This window comes from Manis pentadactyla, chromosome 12 (genome assembly GCF_030020395.1).
Source record: "Manis pentadactyla isolate mManPen7 chromosome 12, mManPen7.hap1, whole genome shotgun sequence".
Classification (NCBI taxonomy): Eukaryota; Metazoa; Chordata; class Mammalia; order Pholidota; family Manidae; genus Manis; species Manis pentadactyla.
In genome coordinates this window covers 45636080-45657656 of record NC_080030.1, presented here as the reverse complement: position 1 = coordinate 45657656, position 21577 = coordinate 45636080, and the positions used below count along the sequence as shown (strand labels likewise).

Below are 21577 nucleotides of genomic sequence, written 5' to 3'. Positions count from 1 at the left end.
GTATAGGAAAGCCACAGATTTCTGTGTGTTGATTTTGTATCCTGCAACTTTGCTGAATTCTGATATCAGTTCTAGTAGTTTTGGAGTGGAGTCCTTAGGGTTTTTTAAGTACAATATCATGTCATCTGCAAATTGTGACAGTTTAACTTCTTCTTTACCAATCTGGATTCCTTGTATTTCTTTGTTTTGTCTAATTACTGTGGCTGGGACCTCCAGTACTATGTTAAATAACAGTGGAGAGAGTGGGCATCCCTGTCTTGTTCCTGATCTCAGAGGAAAAGTTTCAACTTCTCGCTGTTCAGTATGATGTTGGCTGTGGGTTTATCGTATATGGCCTTTATTATGATGAGGTACTTGCCCTCTATACCCATTTTGCTGAGAGTTTTTATCATGAATGGATGTTGAATTTTGTCGAATTCTTTTTCAGCATCTATGGAGATGATCATGTGGTTTTTGTCTTTCTTTTTGTTGATGTGGTGGATGATGTTGATGGATTTTCGAATGTTGTACCATCCTTGCATCCCTGGGATGAATCCTTCTTGGTCGTGGTGTATGATCCTTTTGATGTATTTTTGAATTCGGTTTGCTAATATTTTGTTGAGTATTTTTGCATCTATGTTCATCAGGGATATTGGTCTGTAGTTTTCTTTTTTGGTGGAGTCTTTGCCTGGTTTTGGTATTAGGGTGATGTTGGCCTCATAGAATGAGTTTGGGAGTATTCCCTCCTCTTCTATTTTTTTGAAAACTTTAAGGAGAATGGTTACTATATCTTCTCTGTATGTCTGATAAAATTCCGAGGTGAATCCATCTGGCCCAGGTGTTTTTTTCTTGGGTAGTTTTTTTGATTACCGCTTCAGTTTCTTTGCTGGTAATTGGTCTGTTTAGATTTTGTGTTTCTTCCTTGGTCAGTTTTGGAAGGTTGTATTTTTCTAGGAAGTTGTCCATTTCTTCTAGGTTTTCCAGCTTCTTAGCATATAGGTTTTCATAGTAGTCTCTAATAATTCTTTGTATTTCTGTTGGGTCCATCGTGATGTTTCCTTTCTCATTTCTGATTCTGTTGATGTGTGTTGATTCTCTTTTTCTCTTAATAAGTCTGGCTAGAGGCTTATCTATTTTGTTTATTTTCTCAAAGAACCAGCTCTTGGTTTCGTTGGTTTTTTTCTATTGTTTTATTCTTCTCAATTTTGTTTATTTCTTCTCTGATCTTTATTATGTCCCTCCTTCTGCTGACTTTAGGCCTCATTTGTTCTTCTTTTTCCAATTTTGATAACTGTGACGTTAGACTATTCATTTGGGTTTGTTCTTCCTTCTATAAATATGCCTGGATTGCTATATACTTTCCTCTTAAGACTGCTTTTGCTGCATCCCACAGAAGTTAGGGCTTTGTGTTATTGTTGTCATTTATTTCCATATATTGCTGGATCTCCATTTTAATTTGGTCGTTGATCCATTGACTATTTAGAAGCATGTTGTTAAGCCTCCATGTGTTTGTGAGCCTTTTTGCTTTCATGGTACAATTTATTTCTAGTTTTATACCTTTGTGGTCTGAAAAGTTAGTTGGTAGAATTTCAATCTTTTGGAATTTACTGAGGCTCTTTCTGTGACTTAGTATGTGGTCTATTCTGGAGAACGTTCCATGTGCACTTGAGAAGAATGTGTATCCTGTTGCTTTTGGGTGTAGAGTTCTATAGATGTCTATTATGTCCATCTGTTCTAGCGTGTTGTTCAGTGCCTCTGTCTGGTGGATCTGTCCTTAGCAGTGAATGGTGTGTTGAAGTCTCCTAAAATGAATGCATTGCATTTAGTTCTGTTAGTATTTGTTTCACATATGCTGGTGCTCATGTGTTGGATGCATATATATTTATAATGCTTATATCCTCTTGTTGGACTGAGCCCTTTATCATTATGTAATGTCCTTCTTTATCTCTTGTTACTTTCTTTGTTTTGAAGTCTATTTTGTCTGATACTAGTACTGCAACACAACACCTGCTTTTTTCTTCCTATTGTTTGCATGAAATATCTTTTTCCATCCCTTGATTTTTAGTCTGTGCATGTCTTTGGGTTTGAGGTTAGTCTCTTGCAAGCAGCATATAGATGGGTCTTGTTTTTTCATCCATTCAGTGACTCTATGTCTTTTGATTGGTGCATTCAGTCCATTTACATTTAGGGTGATTATCGATAGGTATGTACTTATTACCATTTCAGGCTTTAGATGCGTGGTTACCAAAGGTTGCAGATTACTTTCCTTACTATCTAAGAGTCTAACTTAACTCACTTAGTATGTTGTTACAAACACAATCTAAAGGTTCTTTTCTATTTCTCCTGCTTTTTCTTCCTCCTTCATTCTTTATATATTAGGTATCAAATTCTGTACTTTTTCTCTATCCCTTGATTGACTTTGGGGATAGTCAATTTAATTTTGCATTTGCCTTGCAATCAGCTGCTCCACCCTCCCTACCATGATTTTACTACCTCTGGTGGCAGCTATCCAACCCTAGGAACACGTCCATCTATAGCAGTCCCTCCAAAATAGACTGCAGAGATGGTTTGTGGGAGGTAAACTCTCTCAGCTTTTGCTTATCTGGAAATTGTTTAATCCCTCCTTCAAATTTAAATGATAATCTTGCTGGATAACGTAATCTTGGTTCCAGGCCCTTCTGCTTCATGGCATTAAATACATCATGTCACTCCCTTCTGGCCTGTAAGGTTTCTGCTGAGAAGTCTGATGTTAGCTTGATGGGCTTTCCTTTGTATGTGATCTTATTTCTGCCTCTGGCTGCTTTTAACAGTGTTCTTATCCTTGATCTTTCCCATTTTAATTACTATGTGTCTTGGTGTTGTCTTCATTGGGTCCCTTGTGTAGGGGGATCTGTGGATCTCCATGGCCTGACAGACTATGTCCTTCCCCAGACTGGGGAAGTTTTCAGTAACTACCTCCTCAAAGACACTTTCTATCCCTTTCTCTCTCTCTTCTTCTTCTGGTATCCCTATAATGCGAATATTGTTCCGCTTGGATTGGTCACACAGTTCTCTCAATGTTCTTTCATTTTTAGAGATCCTTTTTTCTCTCTGTACCTCAGCTTCCTTGTATTCCTCTTCTCTAGTTTCTATTTCATTTATTGTCTCCTCCACCATATCCAACCTGCTTTTAATACCGTGCATTGTGTTCTTTAATGATTGGGTCTCTGACCTGAATTCATTCCTGAGTTCTTGGATGTCTTTCCGTACCTCCATTAGGATGTTGATGATTTTTATTTTGAACTCCCTTTCAGGAAGAGTTACGAGGTCCATGTCATTTAAATCTTTCTCAGGAGTTGTATTAATAATTTTACTCTGGACAAGGTTCCTTTGGCGTTTCATGTTTGTATATGGCGCCCTCTAGTGTCCAGAAGCTCTATTCTGGAGCTGCTCAGCCCCTGAAGCAATGTCGGGGGTCGCAGGGGAGCAGTACTGGTGCCTGGGGGTAGGAAAGAGCTGTTCCCGGCCTCCTGGCTGCTGTGCCTGTCTCCACTGCCTGAGCCAGTGGGCCGGTCACACAGGTATAAGTTTTTATCCCAGAGCAGCCAGATATGGATCCCTGCTTTACACAAGCACCTGGAATCCCAGTCTCCCAGGAACTCTGCCTGTATTAACTTTCCAACCCGGTTGTCATGCGAGTCTCATGAAAGCACCATGAAATATAGGTTTGTGCTCCCAGCGCAGATCTCCGGAGCTAGGTATTCAGCACTCCCAGGCCTCCCACTCCCTCCCTGCTCCGTTTCTCTTCCTACCGCCAGTGAGCTGGGGTAGGGGAGGGGCTCGCCGCCCGCGAAGCCACAGCTCTGGTACGTTACCCCGTTCACTGAGGTCTGCTCTTTTCTCCAGGTGTGTGCAGTCTGATGCCGTCCTCTTTCCTGTTGCTCTCTGAGGATTAGTTGCACCAATTAAATTTTCTAATTGTATCCAGTTTTAGAGGAAGCCTCTCTCTCTCCTCTCATGCCGCCATCTTTAATCCCCACTCCAAATCCATTTTTATATCATTGGCAAGTTTACTTGTTGACTTTGTTTGAAAGTAAACATGCATCAGGCCCTTGCAGTTCATTTTCCAGTGATGCTTGCTAAAATGGAGGTGATATTGCTTGAGTATAAAGGAGTACATACAGGATGGCTCCCTGAAAGCTCAGAACCCTTTAGAGCCAAAGCTCCCAGCACTGATTTTTTTAACTTGAAGGACACCAAAATAAAGATGCACTGACGAGGGCTAGTAGATTCTGAGCAGGAGAAAAAATAGAGAACCCAGGATGTCACATTCTTGAAGTATTTATAGGAGAGAGTAAGCAAGCATTGTTTACTGCTATAGAAAGATTTACAGCAATAATAACAGAAAAAGATTAGGAGATACGTATTGTAGGAAGGATTCATATGTGAGAGTATTTTATTAACTTCATTTCAAACATGAACCAGGATGTAGGGACATTAAAAGGAAGAAAAAGAAATGGGTGGAATCGCAATAGAAAATGCTGGTTTAAAACATGTATTCAGTAAACTCAGCAGTAGATAGAAGTAGCAATTATGTGTCATCAGGAAAAGGAAGACATAGGTTTGTTTTGTTTTTACTTTAAGTTAGAGAAGACCTCCGTACGACTAATGGCAGAAAAGAAAGAACTGTTTGAATAGGAGACACTGAAAATGAAAAAGGGAATAATTTTGGAAGAAAGTTTTAGAGTGATTCTCTCATGATTAATCCAGAGTATAGATAGAGAAGATAACTTTCTTAAACACTAAAAGTGTTGTCATATGATTACATGATCCAGATATTGTAGAAAAAATTTTGACCACAGAACCATAAGTCTTAGAATTAAAATAGGTTTGAGTCCTGAAATGGAGCATCAAATTAGGTGAAGTACATGAAAAGAATAAGAAGTGTAGAAGAATGGGGTGTGCTGGCTAAGGATGGAGTGAAGTGGGAGGAATTCAGTGATGGAATACAAGACATTTTGGCCCCTGCTTCAGTGACCAGCACATATTAAGCACTTAGTAAATGCTTGTTGAATGGATGAATCGTAACAATATTCTAACTTAATTTGTACAGTTATTCTTGAGTGACCCAGGAAGCAGAAAATTCTTCAGTGTAAGCTATATTTTAGTAGTACTTTAAAATGAAAGGTAGTGACGAATTTGGAAATTACATTAAAAATTGGCAAACTATTTTCATGGTATCTCATACGAAATATGTACTTTTGCATAAAATACAGTTAGTCACAATTACACTAATTTTATTCTGACCACTGTTACCTTTTTCTCTGAAGTGTTTATGGAAGTGTCAAGGTTTTAAAAAAATTCAGTAACACTAAAAAAGTAAAATCCTCACAAGAGAAGCATATTATCTATAATTCTACAATTCTAAAACAAGTTTTTCCATTTCTTCATTTTCCCTAAGTCTTTTTTCAGATACATATCCATTTTCACTTAATTATATTCTTAGAGCATATTCAAGTTTTTTTCCTACTTAACATGTCAACTTTTTATCAGTTTTTTTTCCTTAATAGTTTTAAAGGCTGTGTAGTTTACTCACAGTCCCCTTTGTTGAACATTTAGCTTTTTTGATATTGTAGGTAATCAGGTTTTTAATATTATAGATAAAAATACAGTAGTGAACATATTCTTTTTTTTTAATATTTTTGATAATTCAACAGAATATTTTCACTATTGCACTATTTCTTTACAATAAATTTCCAGTGATGAAATTTTGTAGATAAAAAGGTTTTTTAATGAATCGTGACAAACTACTACATTACTTTTTGAAAATATCTATGTATACTTTAAAGAACTGAGTATAAAATATTACAGTTTCACCAGTCTCATCCACAAGGGATTATTTTTGTTGTGTTTCATTAGTTCACTACCTTAAAAATCAGCTTTTATGCTTTACAATTACCTTCAATTCTGTAACCGCAACATGAACTCCTACATTTCTGCTGTTACTGGAAAAGCAACCTGCTGTGATAATATAGGGGGTTGAAGTTAAATGTGTTTGCATCTGCACTCAAAGCTGCAGTGTTTCATAGAAACTTAACCATTTAATTTTTTGCAAGCAGTTGTCCAGCTAAGCTTTTAAAATGTTTTGGCAGGGACTAGAAATTATTCATAGGCTTGTCTTTGTCCCTTTATTTAGAAACTGTTATCATGAATTTTAAAAAATTTGTATGTTAGCCATTGAGATTCACTTGGTAACAATTCTACCATTTCTGAAATCCTAAATTAAAATTTAAAACCTTGTAGTTTTTTAATATGTTGTTTATAAAATGGCATAATATAATTTCAATACAATTGTTTTCAAAATTGTTACTTAGTTGTTAAGACTGTCCAGGTAGCCCCTTCTTATACACCTAGTTTTTCCATCCTACTTTTCCTACCACTGAAGTTCATTTGGATCTTCCCTACAGTTTTTTTCTTCTGCAGCCATGCCTTCTTCATCATCTAAATTGGTTCTCTAGCTCATCCTTAAACGTTGTGGATTGTTCAGATTAATCTGAGGGTAGATTTCCCATCATTATTCATCCTAATCTACATTTTCACCCATCCCCAAAACACTTTCACTCATGATGTGAGTATCTGAATAGACTGATTATCTAGTCTTAGTGATGGTTCACTGTTTGTTCTAGTACTTTGTCTTGGATTCTTATAGTATATATTGATATCAGTTTCTGTCATTTAGATTGTTTTTCTGGAGGACAGATACCAAATCCATCTAAGACCTTATCCTCTGCAGCAAATGATTTTGAAAACTGCATAATGTTCTTTCATAGATAAGCTTTGAAGTCATACTTCTAACACTGTGATCCTCATATATGCTGTATTTAATCACAAATTAATTCTACATGGCAACGACTAAGTTGAAGATTTCAGATTTCTTTATGAAAAATACCTGTTACATAAATTCTCTTATTTGTATTGATACTAGAAAGAATACAGAGTAATGGACTAATATGGATTGTGTCCTTATAAATCTCGTGCATCCTAATAAACTTGCATATCAAAACTATAATACATCGAAATCCCAAAGTATAACAAGCTTGCATATTAAAACTATAATACACTGAAATCTTGAAGCATAATTTTTGTGGAATTTGTTTGGTTGGGATAGTTCTACCAAGTCCTGTATCTTTATCTCACTGACTTATTTTGGTGTTTAATGTTTTTTTTACTTTGTAGTTTAACTTCAGCACTATAATTAATGCTCTGCCCCAGAAAGCACAGGAAGAGAAGAGTTGTGTTGCCGTAAGTATGGCAACTTCATCACAGTAGCTTTTGTTACACCTATTAGCCTTCACTGACTACAAGAGAGTATGTAATTCCTCTAAAGTTACTAAGATTCGTGAAGTTTTCAGGGGCACTGACGCAAGTTTCTGCCTCCAAGGTGGGAAAGGTGTTTTGAAATCTCTTTTCCCTTTCAGAATTAAGTGAAGACTTTAGAATTTATGGATTCTTCTTCTGCCCTTGTCTCCAAATTGTGGCATTTACCTCATTATTTAAATGAAGATTTCAGATGTTAGAGGATTGATGCTAAATAACTCCTAAATTCTTAAATGATTAAGGAAGACATTAAAATTTGGCTAGTGTGAAGAGAAATCTTAAGAACTTCAGTAAGTCATCATCATTATGTTAATGGTCAAAAGAGAATAATTTAAAGAACACCATTTTATTTCTTTGCATGGTACTAATAGAAACCCTTTTAATAAACTTAAACCTATTATTGCCTTTTTATGTAATTATATAATTTATTGAATTTTAAGAACCAATTAATTATCATAACCTTTATTAAAATGAAAACCTGTCATTATTACAGATTTTCTTTTGTGTGGCCTTAATTTTTAGGTATATACTAATAACCCACAAATTCGTCTTAGGACCTTTTATACTTTTAATTACCCCCAAAGAACTTTTATTTATATGAGTTTTATCTATTAATATTTACCATATTAGAAATAAGCTTAGAATTTTAAAAATATTTATTGATTCCATTAAAAATAATAAAGACCCTTTGTATGTTAACATAAAATACTTTAAATAACTTTATTTTTTAAAGAATAGTAAAATTGTTTTGTTTTGGAAATCTAAAGTCTAGTATAATAGATGAGTTATCTCTGTTGTGACATGATCTTTTAATTGAAGTAAATGAAAATCAAGCTCTACATAGATAGATATTTGGACTTTTAATAATGGTATTTTTTGATACTATACCCAAATTTAACAAGTGGTAGATTCTTAAAGATTAGTTGTAGAGTGGAATCTGAATCCATCTGAGAAAGGTTTTGTACAGTTTCATTAAAATCTGTTGTTTTATCTGCATTTTTAATGACCCATTCACCCATACATGCTTTTATAACATTATGGCACTAGTCATTTGGAAAATTAATTGACCCAGTGAGTCACCCATATTTTCTAGTATTGACATATTTTCATTATATAATATATTTTTATATTGTTAATATCACCACCAATTTCATCAGAAAAGTCTATGGGAAACGGTGAAGCTCAACATGGCAAATGAAAGTGTTCCAAACACTTGATTTTTACCTGAAAGCCTGGGTTTTACTGTTGTAAACAAATAATGTCAATTGTTTTTCTTTAAAAAAAGATTCATTCATTTTAAAGAAAATGACTGTCAATTACCGAAGCCTATATAATGATATCTGTCAGTCATCCTGTAAGCAAAACTAATAGCTAATAGTTGAGTTCAAAACTCAAATGCTTTTCTAGAAATAACTGTCCAACTCAGTATGCAAAAGAAATGCTTTATGTATACTTCCTATTTTCTCAATACAACCTTAAAATCACAACAAGGGTCAAGATTTAAAAGTAGTCATTTTACTGCTTCCTCAAGGACATTTTAAAGTAGAAGGAAATAACCGCTTTAATATGCAGTGATGAAGAATGTAATCGTGAGTACAGCTCGAGCCTCCCTTTTGACTCTGGCTGTGATGCCAGTTTTGTCCACCTCTTTTTACTTTGTGCCATCAGTGCAGCTATAACACTTGTGTTTCATTATTCCATTTCGATTTGATAGCTCAAAAAACATAGTAAACAATTCATTTTTACTTTTTGATTGTGCTTTACAGTTTTCCACACTAACCATGTATGTAGATCAACTTATAATAATTGACACCTAATCAGCAAAATCTTAACTTTTAACTTATATAAAGTAGGCATAAACATATAAAAATAGACAATTTGACACCAAGTAAGATCATAGTTGCATAAATTTCCATTAGACTATTCAAATTAGATAATCATAATTTACCTTTGAAATTTGAACTAAGCATTGGAAATTTGATACAGGGTCTCATAGAATTAATTAAACTATTAGACTAATTCAAATTAGATAATCATAATTTACCTTTGAAATTTGAACTAAGCATTGGAAATTTGAAACAGGGTCTCATAGAATTAATCACTTATTAATTCCTTTACTAAGTGTGTATGTCTTTGGACTTTGTGCTAAGCCCTGAGGTTAGAGTAACGAAGATATTTGTTACTAGGTACCAAGAACTAAGGTACAATTCTGCTCACCAAATAAAGTTAAGTGTTACCCCTGAAATAGAATGGCATATCTCCATTTAAAAAATGAGGATTTGGTAATATTAGTAATGTAAATCAGTGGCATATGAGAGTGACTAGAGCTTAAATTCCAATTTAAAAAATGTATAGAAGTAGTGAATATGATAGGTAGGAGTACTAATTAGGCAGAAAGAGTATCAGAAAAGCACAACAGTTAAATTTCAACTTTAGACAGTGTTTCCCAAATCTGGCCATGTAGCAATCACTTAAGATCCTGGGCCCCTCCTACAGCATTTCTGATTCTAAATCTAGCACCAGTAACCAGCTGAGCAGAGGGTTTAGTGATACAATGTGTATTTGATGCACTCTTTGGGATTCAGTGTGTATTTGACACACTCTTTAGGATACACTTTTGAAGTGCAGAGGTTAACATAGCCTTTCTGTTTTGAAGAAGCTCACAACACAGAGGGAAACTAGATAAGCAATGACAATTCAGTGGTAATTGCTGAAAAGAGGTTTGAGAGGTTGCTTAGGAACACAGGAAGGGCACCCTACTCAGTCAGGGTGGATGGGTCAGGAAAGGCTTTTTTTTTGAAGAATTAATGATCAGACTGAGTTTTAAAGGAAGAATAGGAATTAGCCAAACAGAAAATTAGGGGAAATATACTCAGGCGGTGAACAACTTGTACAAATGCTATTGTAATAATATAACTGCAGGTTATTAGGACCAGAAATTATGGGAATGAAATGGTGGAGACAGGTTCTTGAGATCCCAGTAGAGTAAACAGGCTCTGTTTACAAGATTTGGGGTCATTTTTTCTATTACCATGTATTGTTTTACTCACTGTGGTGCAGCCATACTAGTTCCTCATACCAAGCTCATTCCTAACCTGTGGTCTTTGCAGTGATCATTCCTGCTGCTTGGAATGTCCATCCTTCTCCCCCAACCCCAGGGCCTTTGAATAGCTGCTGCTTCTTCATTCTGGTCCCAGCTCTTCTGTCATTACCTTGCAGGCCTTCCTGACCTCTCTCCCACAGGAACCCTATAGTCCCTGCCACACAGATAGCTTCCCAACTCTACCTTGTTTCGTTTTCTTCCTAGCACTACTCATGGTGTATTATTGTCCATCTGGACTAGACATGAGAGCAATGTTTAATTCTGAAAAATATAGGTGCTCAAAAAATATTTGAGTGAATGAGTAATGTTATTGGAACTGAGTTGAGCAAATTGGTTATACAAATGACCAATTTTGGGTAGAAGTACCTTCTTTCAGTAAAGAATGCCTCATATGGAAATATATCTTGAGCCAAACCTATTGTCAAGGCCAGCCTGGGGAGGTTAATCAGATGGGTGAAACATGTATTTACTTCCCTGAAGCCTCTTAAAAATTCTAATCAAAATTGTGAAATGTCCAAACTAACACCTCCCTCATCTGAATGTTTTCAAACATGAGGGTCTTGGATAACAGCCAACCTTATGAAAAGTGATTCTACTTTAAATTATGGAATAAAAACTATATTACCCGTAGACCTTATTATAACATCCCAAAGGCTAACTTTTTATTTAAAAAAAAAAAAAGATTCTCTACCTCCATAATTTGCATATTATGTAGAAAAATGTAGACTTCTAGGACTTTTAAAATAATTCCAAATGTCAACAATAACTTTGAACTTTTATAATTTTCACTGTCTAATGTTAAAATATTTACCTTTATTTTATCATTGTAGTTATGACTGATTTCTTCTTGTAAAATACTCATTTCACTAATATTTACTCTTAAAGGTTTGAGGGATTATAATGAAAAAATATAACCTGTGGGGGTTCATAGGTCAGGTGATTCCTGCCTAGCATACTTAGATGATTTTATAAAAATCACATAAAATAAGGAAAAGAAAAAAATACAAATATATACACATTTATTGATAGATTTGGGAAACTTTTATTGTATAAAAGAATATTACCTTTTATACAATACTATGGTATTCCTTTCAAACTATTTAACCATTTACTTTTATCCATATCTATTTCACTGTTTATTTTTTGTCCTGAGTTTAGAAAAGTATAGCAAGTTACAGGCCATTCAACAAACAGTTGCCTTAGCACTTTTTTCTTTAAGTTGACTATATGTAGAAACATACTTATCAGAATATACTTGAAATAATACATATGAAATACTGCCTTGGGCCTTCCATTCGGTAAAAGATTAAGTTGTTGGATTCTTCACCCTTCTTCTCAGTATTTTATATTGTGTTGAATGCTGTATTTCAAAGTACAGAAGAGAGAAGACATATTTTATTTATTCATTATATGTAATAAAAAGAAGTAAATATACTTTCCTACCACAGTCATAATAATTACAATTTGCTAAGAGATTGAAACAATAAATGTATGGCTATCATTCTATTTAGGACAAAATCTTAAGCTCTGTCACTTATTATTGTCACTTAGCTGCAAAAATAAAATCACTTCAATCCTAGTGGTGAGAAGTAAATGATAGTAAGCTAGACAGTGGTTAATGTAACATACAGTTACATTAGTTCATTCATTTACCCATGAGTCACTCTTTTGGATACAGCAATGAATTACATGGATAAAGCTCCTTGCCCTTGTGGAACTTACATTTTCTTGACAAAAACAGTAAGCAAAATAAATTAGTTTTAGTGATAAATACTATAAAATGCATAAAGCAAAGAAAGAAAATATAGTAAAGCAAAAAGTGTGGAGTTTTAAGTGAGAAAATATTATATATACAAACATATATACACATTTTTAATGTATTTTGAATAGGTATAAAAAAATTGGGTTATTTGCCATAATATATTTACTTATAAATTACCTATACTTATAGTAAATTTTAGTGAAGTTTATTTATTCTTGTTTTAGATATAAATAGTTTAGAAGTTCTAATGTTTCTTTCCACATATCACAAGAGGGGAAACTTTCACAATAGGTGGTAGTGATGATTTGATGATAAGAACAGTAATAAAAGGTAATTCTTACTAAGGGTGAACTTTGTGCCGGGCATTGACCACAGTGCTTTGTGTATATTAATTAATTCAATAATTGTCTGAGGGTAGATATTTATCACTCTATCTCCATTTTATAGAAGCAAAAGCTAGGCACAGAGAGGGTAAACACCTTGTCCAATATCACATAGCTGAGATTTATATGCAGACAGTTTAGTTCCAAAACTAGCACTTTTAGCCATCACATATTATTAATACTGCTTGTGTTAGATGTGAAGAGGAGGGAGATAGATACACTGGCCTTAAAGTAAGCACTAAGAAGCTGTCTGAAAAACCATAAATGAAGAGAATTAAGAAAATCTTACACAGAACATTTTAAATTATCTGAATAATGTACCCTAAACAACTTCCTCACCAAAAAATGAGAAAACACATGTCAGATTAAGGGCTAATTTCCTTAAAATGCAAAGAACTCTCTTATAAACCAATTAGAAAAGGATTATTAATCCAATACAAACATGGACACAAAACATGAATAGGCAAGTCAAATATAGGAATAAACACAGACAAAAACATATAAAAAGATACTTGTTTTCTTTTCTTTTTTACATATTTAGATATACAGTCTTAAAAAGTTGGTGTTGATAAATCATTAAATTTAATAATGACTACTACAGAAGATGGCATTGTAGGGCTAATTAGAAGCAGGCTGGTAGCTGATAGATGTGCATGGCAGCTGTCTGGGGTTTGAGAACATACCAGCCAAAGTTCCAGGAGAGAAGTGAGTCCTGCAGAAAATAATTTGAGTGACTGTTTTCTCAGTTTTCTCAAGGGTGATTTATAGCTAGTACATTCTTGGTACACCAATGAAGACTTAATTCATTAAATACAATGGATGCCTTAGTGCATTAACATTCTATCTTGGAACTTCTTTTGAGAAGGCCTGGTCATTAGAATTGCAAATAAAGGTAGTACATTCAAGAGACTTACCAGAAACCCAGAGAGTTTTTTGACAATTGTATAAAGAGGATAAAAGAAAAACAAGGGACCAAGGGGAGGTGTAAGAGTCAAATCTGGTTAATGTTCATTCTTATTGTAGGTTAATTTTCAGGAATTTGCCTGAGTCACCTAATGCAATAAAAAAATTCACATGTGAGTATTCAATTAAATTGTGCATAAAAATGTTAGAATTTAAGATTCTATTATTTCACTAAATAAAACGTTTATGATCCAGCAAGAAAATAGTCTGTACTGTGCTATTTATAATCCTAACTATGTATTTTATTTCCAGGGAACCTTTTATTATTTTATCAGGAGGTTTGTCATATGATACTGTAGGAAGAAGACCTTGCTTAACGGTTATGCATGGGAAGAGTACTGCTGTGCTAGAAATGGACTATTCAATTGTTGATTTTCTAACATTATGTGAAACACCTTACCCAAATGGTAAGCTTTCCATCCTTAAAATTCATTCTCTATAGATAGGTATTATTCAGAACAGATCTGTGTGTTATCTAGATCTAAGTAGTTCCCTTATCCTATTGTGCTAATTCTTCTGGGAGGGAGATCCTGCCTTCAAAGCTATGCAGATTTTATTTCAGAAGCTAATTTTGTTCAATAAGCTTTATCTGTTTAGTATTACATATAGTGGTAAGTGCCTTTGAAGGAAAAAACAAAACTATCCACATCAAGAAACATTTTAAAATTCTGTAGAATACTAGTGTATTCATCAGGGTTCTTGAGTGAAACAACCAATATAGAGGGAGGAAGGAAGGGAGAAGGAGACTGGTAGAAAGAGAAATTATTTTAAGGAATTGGTTCATGCAGTTTTGGAGGCTGATAAATCTAAAATGTATAGAGCAGGCTGGCAAGCAGAAAATTCAGGAAAGAGTTGATGTTACAGTCTTGAATCAAAATTCTGAAGGCTGGAAACAGGTTTCTGTATTTCCATGTTGAGGCAAAGATTGCTTCTTTTTCAGAAAACCTCAGCCTTCCCAGGCCTTCACCTGATTGGATGAGGCCCACCTACATTATATAAAATAATTTGCTTCATTCAAAGTGTACTGATTTAAATGTTAATAACATCTAAAAAGTGTCAGCCCAGCAATATCTAGACTGATGCTTGATGACAAATTGACCACCACAAATAGTATATATTATTTCAAGAGGAATTTAAACCTAAATCTTTTTTACTTCATTTGATGCTAATTGAGATGTAAAGATATATTTTATAGTTATCAGGCACATATAAAATATCCAAGAGATAATAATATTATAGTAGTACTCTATCAAGTTCTTATGAGATCCAAGAAAGGAGTTGCTTTTATGGGTATTCAGGTTTAAATTTTTGATTTGTTGTCTATGACCCCCTACCTTGGAATTTTCAGTGCCATAAAAACTACTGTGAGCTTCTGGTCTCACTCATCTTTACAAAACTGAAATTATTATGTATGGATTATTGTATAGAATTATCTTAGTTGAAACATACTAGTCTTAAATTATATGAGGTACAAAATCAAAATGTTAAATTCTTGAGAGAATGGAACAAAATAAAATAAAAACCAAGAAGTGTTTATTATCTAGTTTACTGTCCTCTTACATATTTAAAACTATTAATCATGCATTGTTTTCCTGTTCAAGATTTTCAAGAACCATATGCTGTGGTTGTTCTTCTAGAAAAGGATTTAGTACTTATAGACCTTGCACAAAATGGGTAAGAAATAAAATTTAGTGAGTAAGTATTTTATTATGTGGTGAAAAAGATTCTTTTTAGCATAGGATTTGCTATTTCCTTTCTTTAAAATGCTGTAATTATATTCATAACCTTGACCTCTTTTTAGAGCTCCAGATGCACATTTATAATTAACTGCCAAATTTCTCTATTTGGATGATTTAGGATGTCCATTTTCTAAATCAAAATTTGTTGAATTTCTGAAATTTTATAATTCAATCTAATACAAAATCAGCATGTTCAAAATTGATACCATCAGAATCTACTTCCAGACAAGTTCTTGCCATCTCTATCCATATACTCTCTTTGTTGCAGTGTGTCATGAATATCATTGTCAGATTAATTTTACATGGAGCACCAATCTTTCTACTCTCCTTTTTAAACCACTCTTGTTCTCTGTTGTTTTTTTATTTAAAAACACATTCTCAGCCTGCTATTCTACACAGTAGGAATTCAGGGTACCTTTCCAACCTCACTTCTCACTGTTCTCCTATGGTGACTTATTCCCTAGAAAACAGAACTGTGTGTTAAACAAACATCATACTTCCATGTCTTCAAAGTCAGCCTTCTTTTCCCCTTTAAGATTTTTGTATATTCTCTTAGCAAGATACATCATACCTGATCTGTAAATTCCCACCTTAGCAATTTTTTGTGGCATATGCCGTATTCTGCTTTTACTAACATGGATGATAGCATGTTTACTTACAAGTTTTTTGAATGGAAGAACATATAGACTTTATTTGTATCTCCTGAGAGATTATAATTAAATACAGTTTTAAATGAGTTTACCCTTTCAGTATTTCAGTATTTCTCGACTGTGGACAATTTTGCCCTCCAGAAGATATTTGGAAATAGTTGTGTAGACATCTTTTATTGACAAAAGGACTGCTACTGGCATCTAGTGGTAAAGGACAGGGATGCTGCTAAGCCTCCGCAGTATACAGGACAGTTGCTGCAATAAAGAATTATCTGATCCAAAATGTGAATACTGCTTAGATTGGGAATACCTGAATTATAAATGAATGGTATTATTTACCCTCTTTTAAGGTGTTAATAAATTCATGTCAAGTTAGTACAAGCTACCTGTAATAATTGTTTTTTTCTCTTTGAAAATAAGACCATTGTAGAACAAAGGAATTTAAAAACATTATTTCTAAATGACAGTCTTAGAATAACTTATTCTTAATATCACTTTTTTTTTCTTTAGTTAAGTTTTCAAACAATGAGACTTTTACATCTGGTCTGTACTGAGATATATTTAAGTTAAAGAAAATATTATGCCAGTAACCTGTGACTAGGTATTTTACTTAGCAAATATATCAAATATGTCATAATAGAATCATTGAGCTAAGGATTATAAAATGTGTTGAGAAAAATGTGCCTGCCTCTTTTTAAATGCATGTTTTTGTTAGAGTTTTGTCTTCTGTTTTTTTGTTTTGTCTTGTTTTGTTTTTATGTGTGGTTGAGGAGGGAATGATGATGGTTGGGTTCATTTTGAAGTCTAGAAAGGACTTTTCTGCAAGTTTTCTCCTCTAAGTTTTTAATTATTGTCTGTACTAGAATGATCAATGTATCTAATTTTTACAGCTAAGGCACTGAACTTTTTAGACTTTTTAGCCAGTTTCTGGTTCTCCAGGTATTTTTAAATAACCATTCTCAATTCTAAGAACTTAAAAAACAGAAAAGAAATAACTATCATTGTATGTTTAGCTAGGATTTTACCTTAACTTTATCATTTTAAAAGCATTTTTTGCATTATTTAATAATTCCATACTTAGAAAACAAGGTAGAATTTTATTTAGATTATCACTAAAACAAGAGAGTATTTTCTAGGTTATGGCACTAGACATTACATTGATGGAGGAAAGGAGAATCGAACATTTGTGTGAGCTCTACTGCTATAAGAATGTAGTGTCTGTTAATTGAGAACCTTATAGCTTAATGGTTAAGAGCACAGTTTAAATTATGCTTCTCCTTCTTGCTAACTGGCATGCCTTGGGCACATTACTCTGCCTGTGTTTGTTCTTCAGTAAAATACCTAAGTCAGGTTTGGTGCAAGAAGTAAATAAGATAACGTGTGTGTGTGTGTGTGTGTCTGTGTATGCGTGTGTAAAGCACTTAGCCCAGTGTGTGGTACATAGTATGTAGTTTACACTGCAGCTTTGCTGTTCACTGTTCTAATTGAGCAACTTTCATTATAAAGATGTCATTTGTTTACATATCTACGTGACTTAGGTCTATGCCATCTCTGTGGTAAATGTATGTAATTTCTAAAATTCTAGAAAAGAACATACTATCCCAAAAGTTAAAATAAAAATTTAGATAATATGTTATATGGTCCTTCAAAAGCTTTCAACTTTAATTAAATCAAACTTTAAAAACCATTTCCATTCCAAATCTGTAAAAATTTTTAAATGTTTTAATTGTTGTATTAACCATAGATAATAATTCCTTACTATTAAATGTTTTTCTTTTCCTGTTGTTAAAGATATCCTATATTTGAAAATCCCTACCCTTTGAGTATACATGAATCCCCAGTTACATGTTGCGAATATTTTGCTGATTGTCCTGTGGACCTTATTCCTGCACTTTATTCTGTTGGAGCTAGACAGAAACGTCAAGGTTACAGCAAAAAGGTATTAAACATGAGTTTTAGTATTTAATGTTACATTTCAGTATTATATTTATCACCTTAGAGTGTTTCATAATGTTATTTTTTTAGAAGAAATATATAGAAAATCCTTTGGGGAAGCAAAATATGTTGTTAATTGTCATACATATATGAAAATGTGTGGTGTACTTGAATGTTGTTTTATACAATTACCTTTTCTTACAGGAATGGCCCATCAATGGAGGTAATTGGGGCTTGGGTGCTCAAAGTTACCCAGAAATAATTATTACAGGGTAAGTAAAAAGCCTGTTTTCAACAAATAAATCAACAGCTGAATATAATTAAGACTATTATATATATATATATATAATAAAGATTAATTGGGCTGGTAAGTGCCTTCCTTTATGCTGTAACATAATAAGAAATGTTATTTTCTAGAACTGCCAATTTACCCTAAATTTTATTGTTTTCCTCATTTTGGTGATACCTTTTTTAAATAACAAAATATTTACGGCAAAAATGTGGAGAAAAGAAAAACCCTCTTACACTGTTGGTGGTAGTTAAATTGATGAAGCCACTGTGGAAAGCAGTTTGAAGGTTCTTCCACTGGAAATAGAAATAAAATGAAATACCATATGATCCAATAGCTCTACTTCTAGGAATTTTCCCAAAGAAAACAAAATCTCAAAACAAAAGATAAATGCACTGCCATGTTTATTGCTACGTTATTTACAATATGCAAGATAGGAAGCAACCAAAGTCTCCATCAGTAGATGAACAGATAAAGAAGATACGGTACATACACACAATGCAATATTATTCAGCTATAGAAAAAGAAAGAGATCCTGCCATTTCCAACCACGTGGATGGAACTAAGTGTTAATGCTAAGTGAAATAAGCCAGGCAAAGAAAGACAAATGCCATATAATTTCACTTATGTGTGGAATCTAAAAACACAACAAAACAGCAGTAGACTCATAGACAGTAAAAAGTAACTGGTGGTTACCATGGGGGAGGGGTTGAGGTTGGTCAGTGGGTTGAATGAAGGGAATAAAGGGGTACAAAAATCTCATTCATAATGTAAGTTGGTCACAGGGATGGAAGTGCAGGATGGAAGTGCAGCATGAAGAATATAGTCATGGTTCAGTAACATCTTTCTATGTTGATAGATAGCAACTATATTAGTTGGGGTTGAGATTTAATATTGGGTGTAACTATTGAATCACTGTGTGGTATACTTGAAACCAATATAATAATATGTCAAATATATTCAATAAAAAAAATTTTTTTAAGTAACAGTATACTTCAAGAAGGAAAAAATGTGATCTTTTTTTCCTTTTCTTTATCACATTCTTCTCATTTGCTTTTCATAGGCATGCTGATGGTTCCATTAAGTTCTGGGATGCCTCTGCAAGTAAGTGTTTTGAATGTTGTTTGTTATATGTTGTACAATCATTGCTGTCCTGTAATATTTAATTTGAAATTTGGAGGCTGTAAATTTAATACCTGATTCATCAAGTATATGAGTTTAGAATTTTAATAGAGTAAAGGTATTCTTAAGGCTATTGATTAGTAAAATCAAGAATAATCCTCAACAGAAGTATTCAAATCCTTTCTTCAAAATTTCCTCAAGCCTTCACTTCCTAACACAGAGGTAAGAGAAATGGGAATATGTTTAAAATCAACAGAAATTTGATGAATTTAATGCCTGATTCTAAATTTATGACACAAAAGTTTGTGTTTTTGTGAAGTATATATGATGGTAACATAATAAACAAAGGAAAAAATGCTTTGAATGGCTAATGTTTGTTTGCAAAACACTGCATAGCAAGCAGTCAGGGAGAATCCAGTTAATTCGGGATGTATTATGTTTTGTCATGTAGAAGTCTTAGATTATATTGCTAACTTCTGTAGAGAAAAATGTAGAAAATCATTTTTATAATATATTTTATTATTTTCATTATATTTATACTTTTTTTTAAACAAAATATGTTGATATTTTCAAATTATCTAAATTCTTCATAATGGTGAATTTTTTTTAATGAATACAATGATTATAACTTTCTTTGGTCAGTGAGTATAGTGAATACATTATCTATAAGTATAATAGAGAAATGTAAATCTAGAAATAAAAATATGGCTCAAATAAATATATAGACTGTTTTCCTTACTGATTAAATATTACCTTATATTTGTTCTTTTGTATTAGAATGTGTAACATATATTATCCTTTTCCTAGTAACTCTACAAGTATTATATAAACTGAAGACATCTAAAGTATTTGAAAAGTCAAGAAATAAAGATGACAGGCCAAACACAGATATTGTAGATGAGGATCCATATGCCATTCAGATCATCTCCTGGTGCCCAGAGAGTAGAATGCTGTGCATAGCTGGAGTTTCAGCTCATGTCATTATTTATAGATTCAGCAAACAAGAAGTGATTACAGAAGTCATTCCGGTAATAGTCTGTTAATTATTTTCAATGGCATTATGTGTGACATTTTAAATTATTTGAAGTATTTAGAAGACTATTTCTTGTCTAGAAGACTCAGTTTTGTACATTTTTTAAAACAGCTCAGTATTTACATTGCCTTTTATCTTTTATGAAAAATAACATTTTTATGTGTATCTTCTCACTAAACATTTAAATCCTTAAATACAGTGTATGTTTCATCTGAGGAAAGCTAACATGTATATGAGCATACTCTTATTTTGGTATTAACAGGAATGCCATAAATTCTAAAATCATTTGTGTATGGATGCTCTCACTTATACACGCATACAATCATTTTTATAAAGCTGAGTCAGAAACATGTTTTTCTTTGCTGGATCCTTACATTTAGAAAGCTTGCTAAATTTTTACCTTTAAAAATGTCCTTTCCACTGAAGTATGTGTGTATGGGGGGGCATAAACTGTAATAACATTTACAACACTGATTATTAGGAATAAGTAAGCTCTTACTTTTATGCAGATGCTTGAAGTTCGATTGTTATATGAGATAAATGACATGGAATCCCCAGAGGTTGAACAGGCCCCACCTTTGCCAACACCAGTGGGGGGTGCCAATCCTCAGCCCATTCCTCCTCAGTCTCATCCCTCTACCAGTAGCAGTTCATCTGATGGACTTCGTGATAATGTCCCTTGTTTAAAGTAAGTTATGAAAAAAACAGATGTTTTGGAAATGGCCTCTTAAGATAAATTGTAAGCTTTAGTAAACCTACAGTAACATTTTCCTGTAATAAAGTAAAATGACATAAGACCATCTCTTTCTGTGTTTTGCTGTGGTGACTCCAACTCATTTTTCTGTGGCATCAAGAGGAATATGATTGTGTTCCATGATTTTACCCTTAAAGTATTAATATTTCATCTCTAAACATACTGGTAGATTAGCATGACCTTTCCTGTACATATAACTCAATCTTCTAAATCCACTGATTTTTTTTTGTCTGGATTTATATGTGGATCAAATGTGTGTTTAGACAGCTTTCTACCACCTTGAAAATTCTGTTTTTTCAGTCTTAAGACATTCAGACAGTTTGTAATTGTTTTCTTGTCTTTTCCTGAATCTTCTCTAATACCACAGTATTATGATTTAAATACCTTTATTGTAGCATTCTAGGTTTGAATACATTTTGCTTTTATATAAGAATAAATTGGATGAAGTTTTCCTTTTTTCTGCCCTATTTATATTATTAAGTGGTTAAGTTATTTTAAAGGATATGAGC

The 21577-nt window shown here is 33.3% G+C and overlaps 1 protein-coding gene across 6 annotated transcripts in view; it reads left to right on the top strand.

The window, feature by feature from the left end:
* The window catches only part of STXBP5 (syntaxin binding protein 5), a 176759-nt gene that overhangs the window by 96263 nt on the left and 58919 nt on the right, over positions 1-21577 (top strand). For all 6 annotated transcript variants that reach the window (XM_036906916.2, XM_036906914.2, XM_036906912.2 and 3 more), the window contains exons 10-16: positions 13799-13953; positions 15148-15220; positions 17727-17874; positions 18075-18142; positions 19223-19263; positions 20089-20309; positions 20824-21002. In XM_036906916.2, the coding sequence (XP_036762811.1) occupies positions 13799-13953; positions 15148-15220; positions 17727-17874; positions 18075-18142; positions 19223-19263; positions 20089-20309; positions 20824-21002 (885 nt within the window). The remainder of the gene's footprint in view (positions 1-13798; positions 13954-15147; positions 15221-17726; positions 17875-18074; positions 18143-19222; positions 19264-20088; positions 20310-20823; positions 21003-21577) is intronic.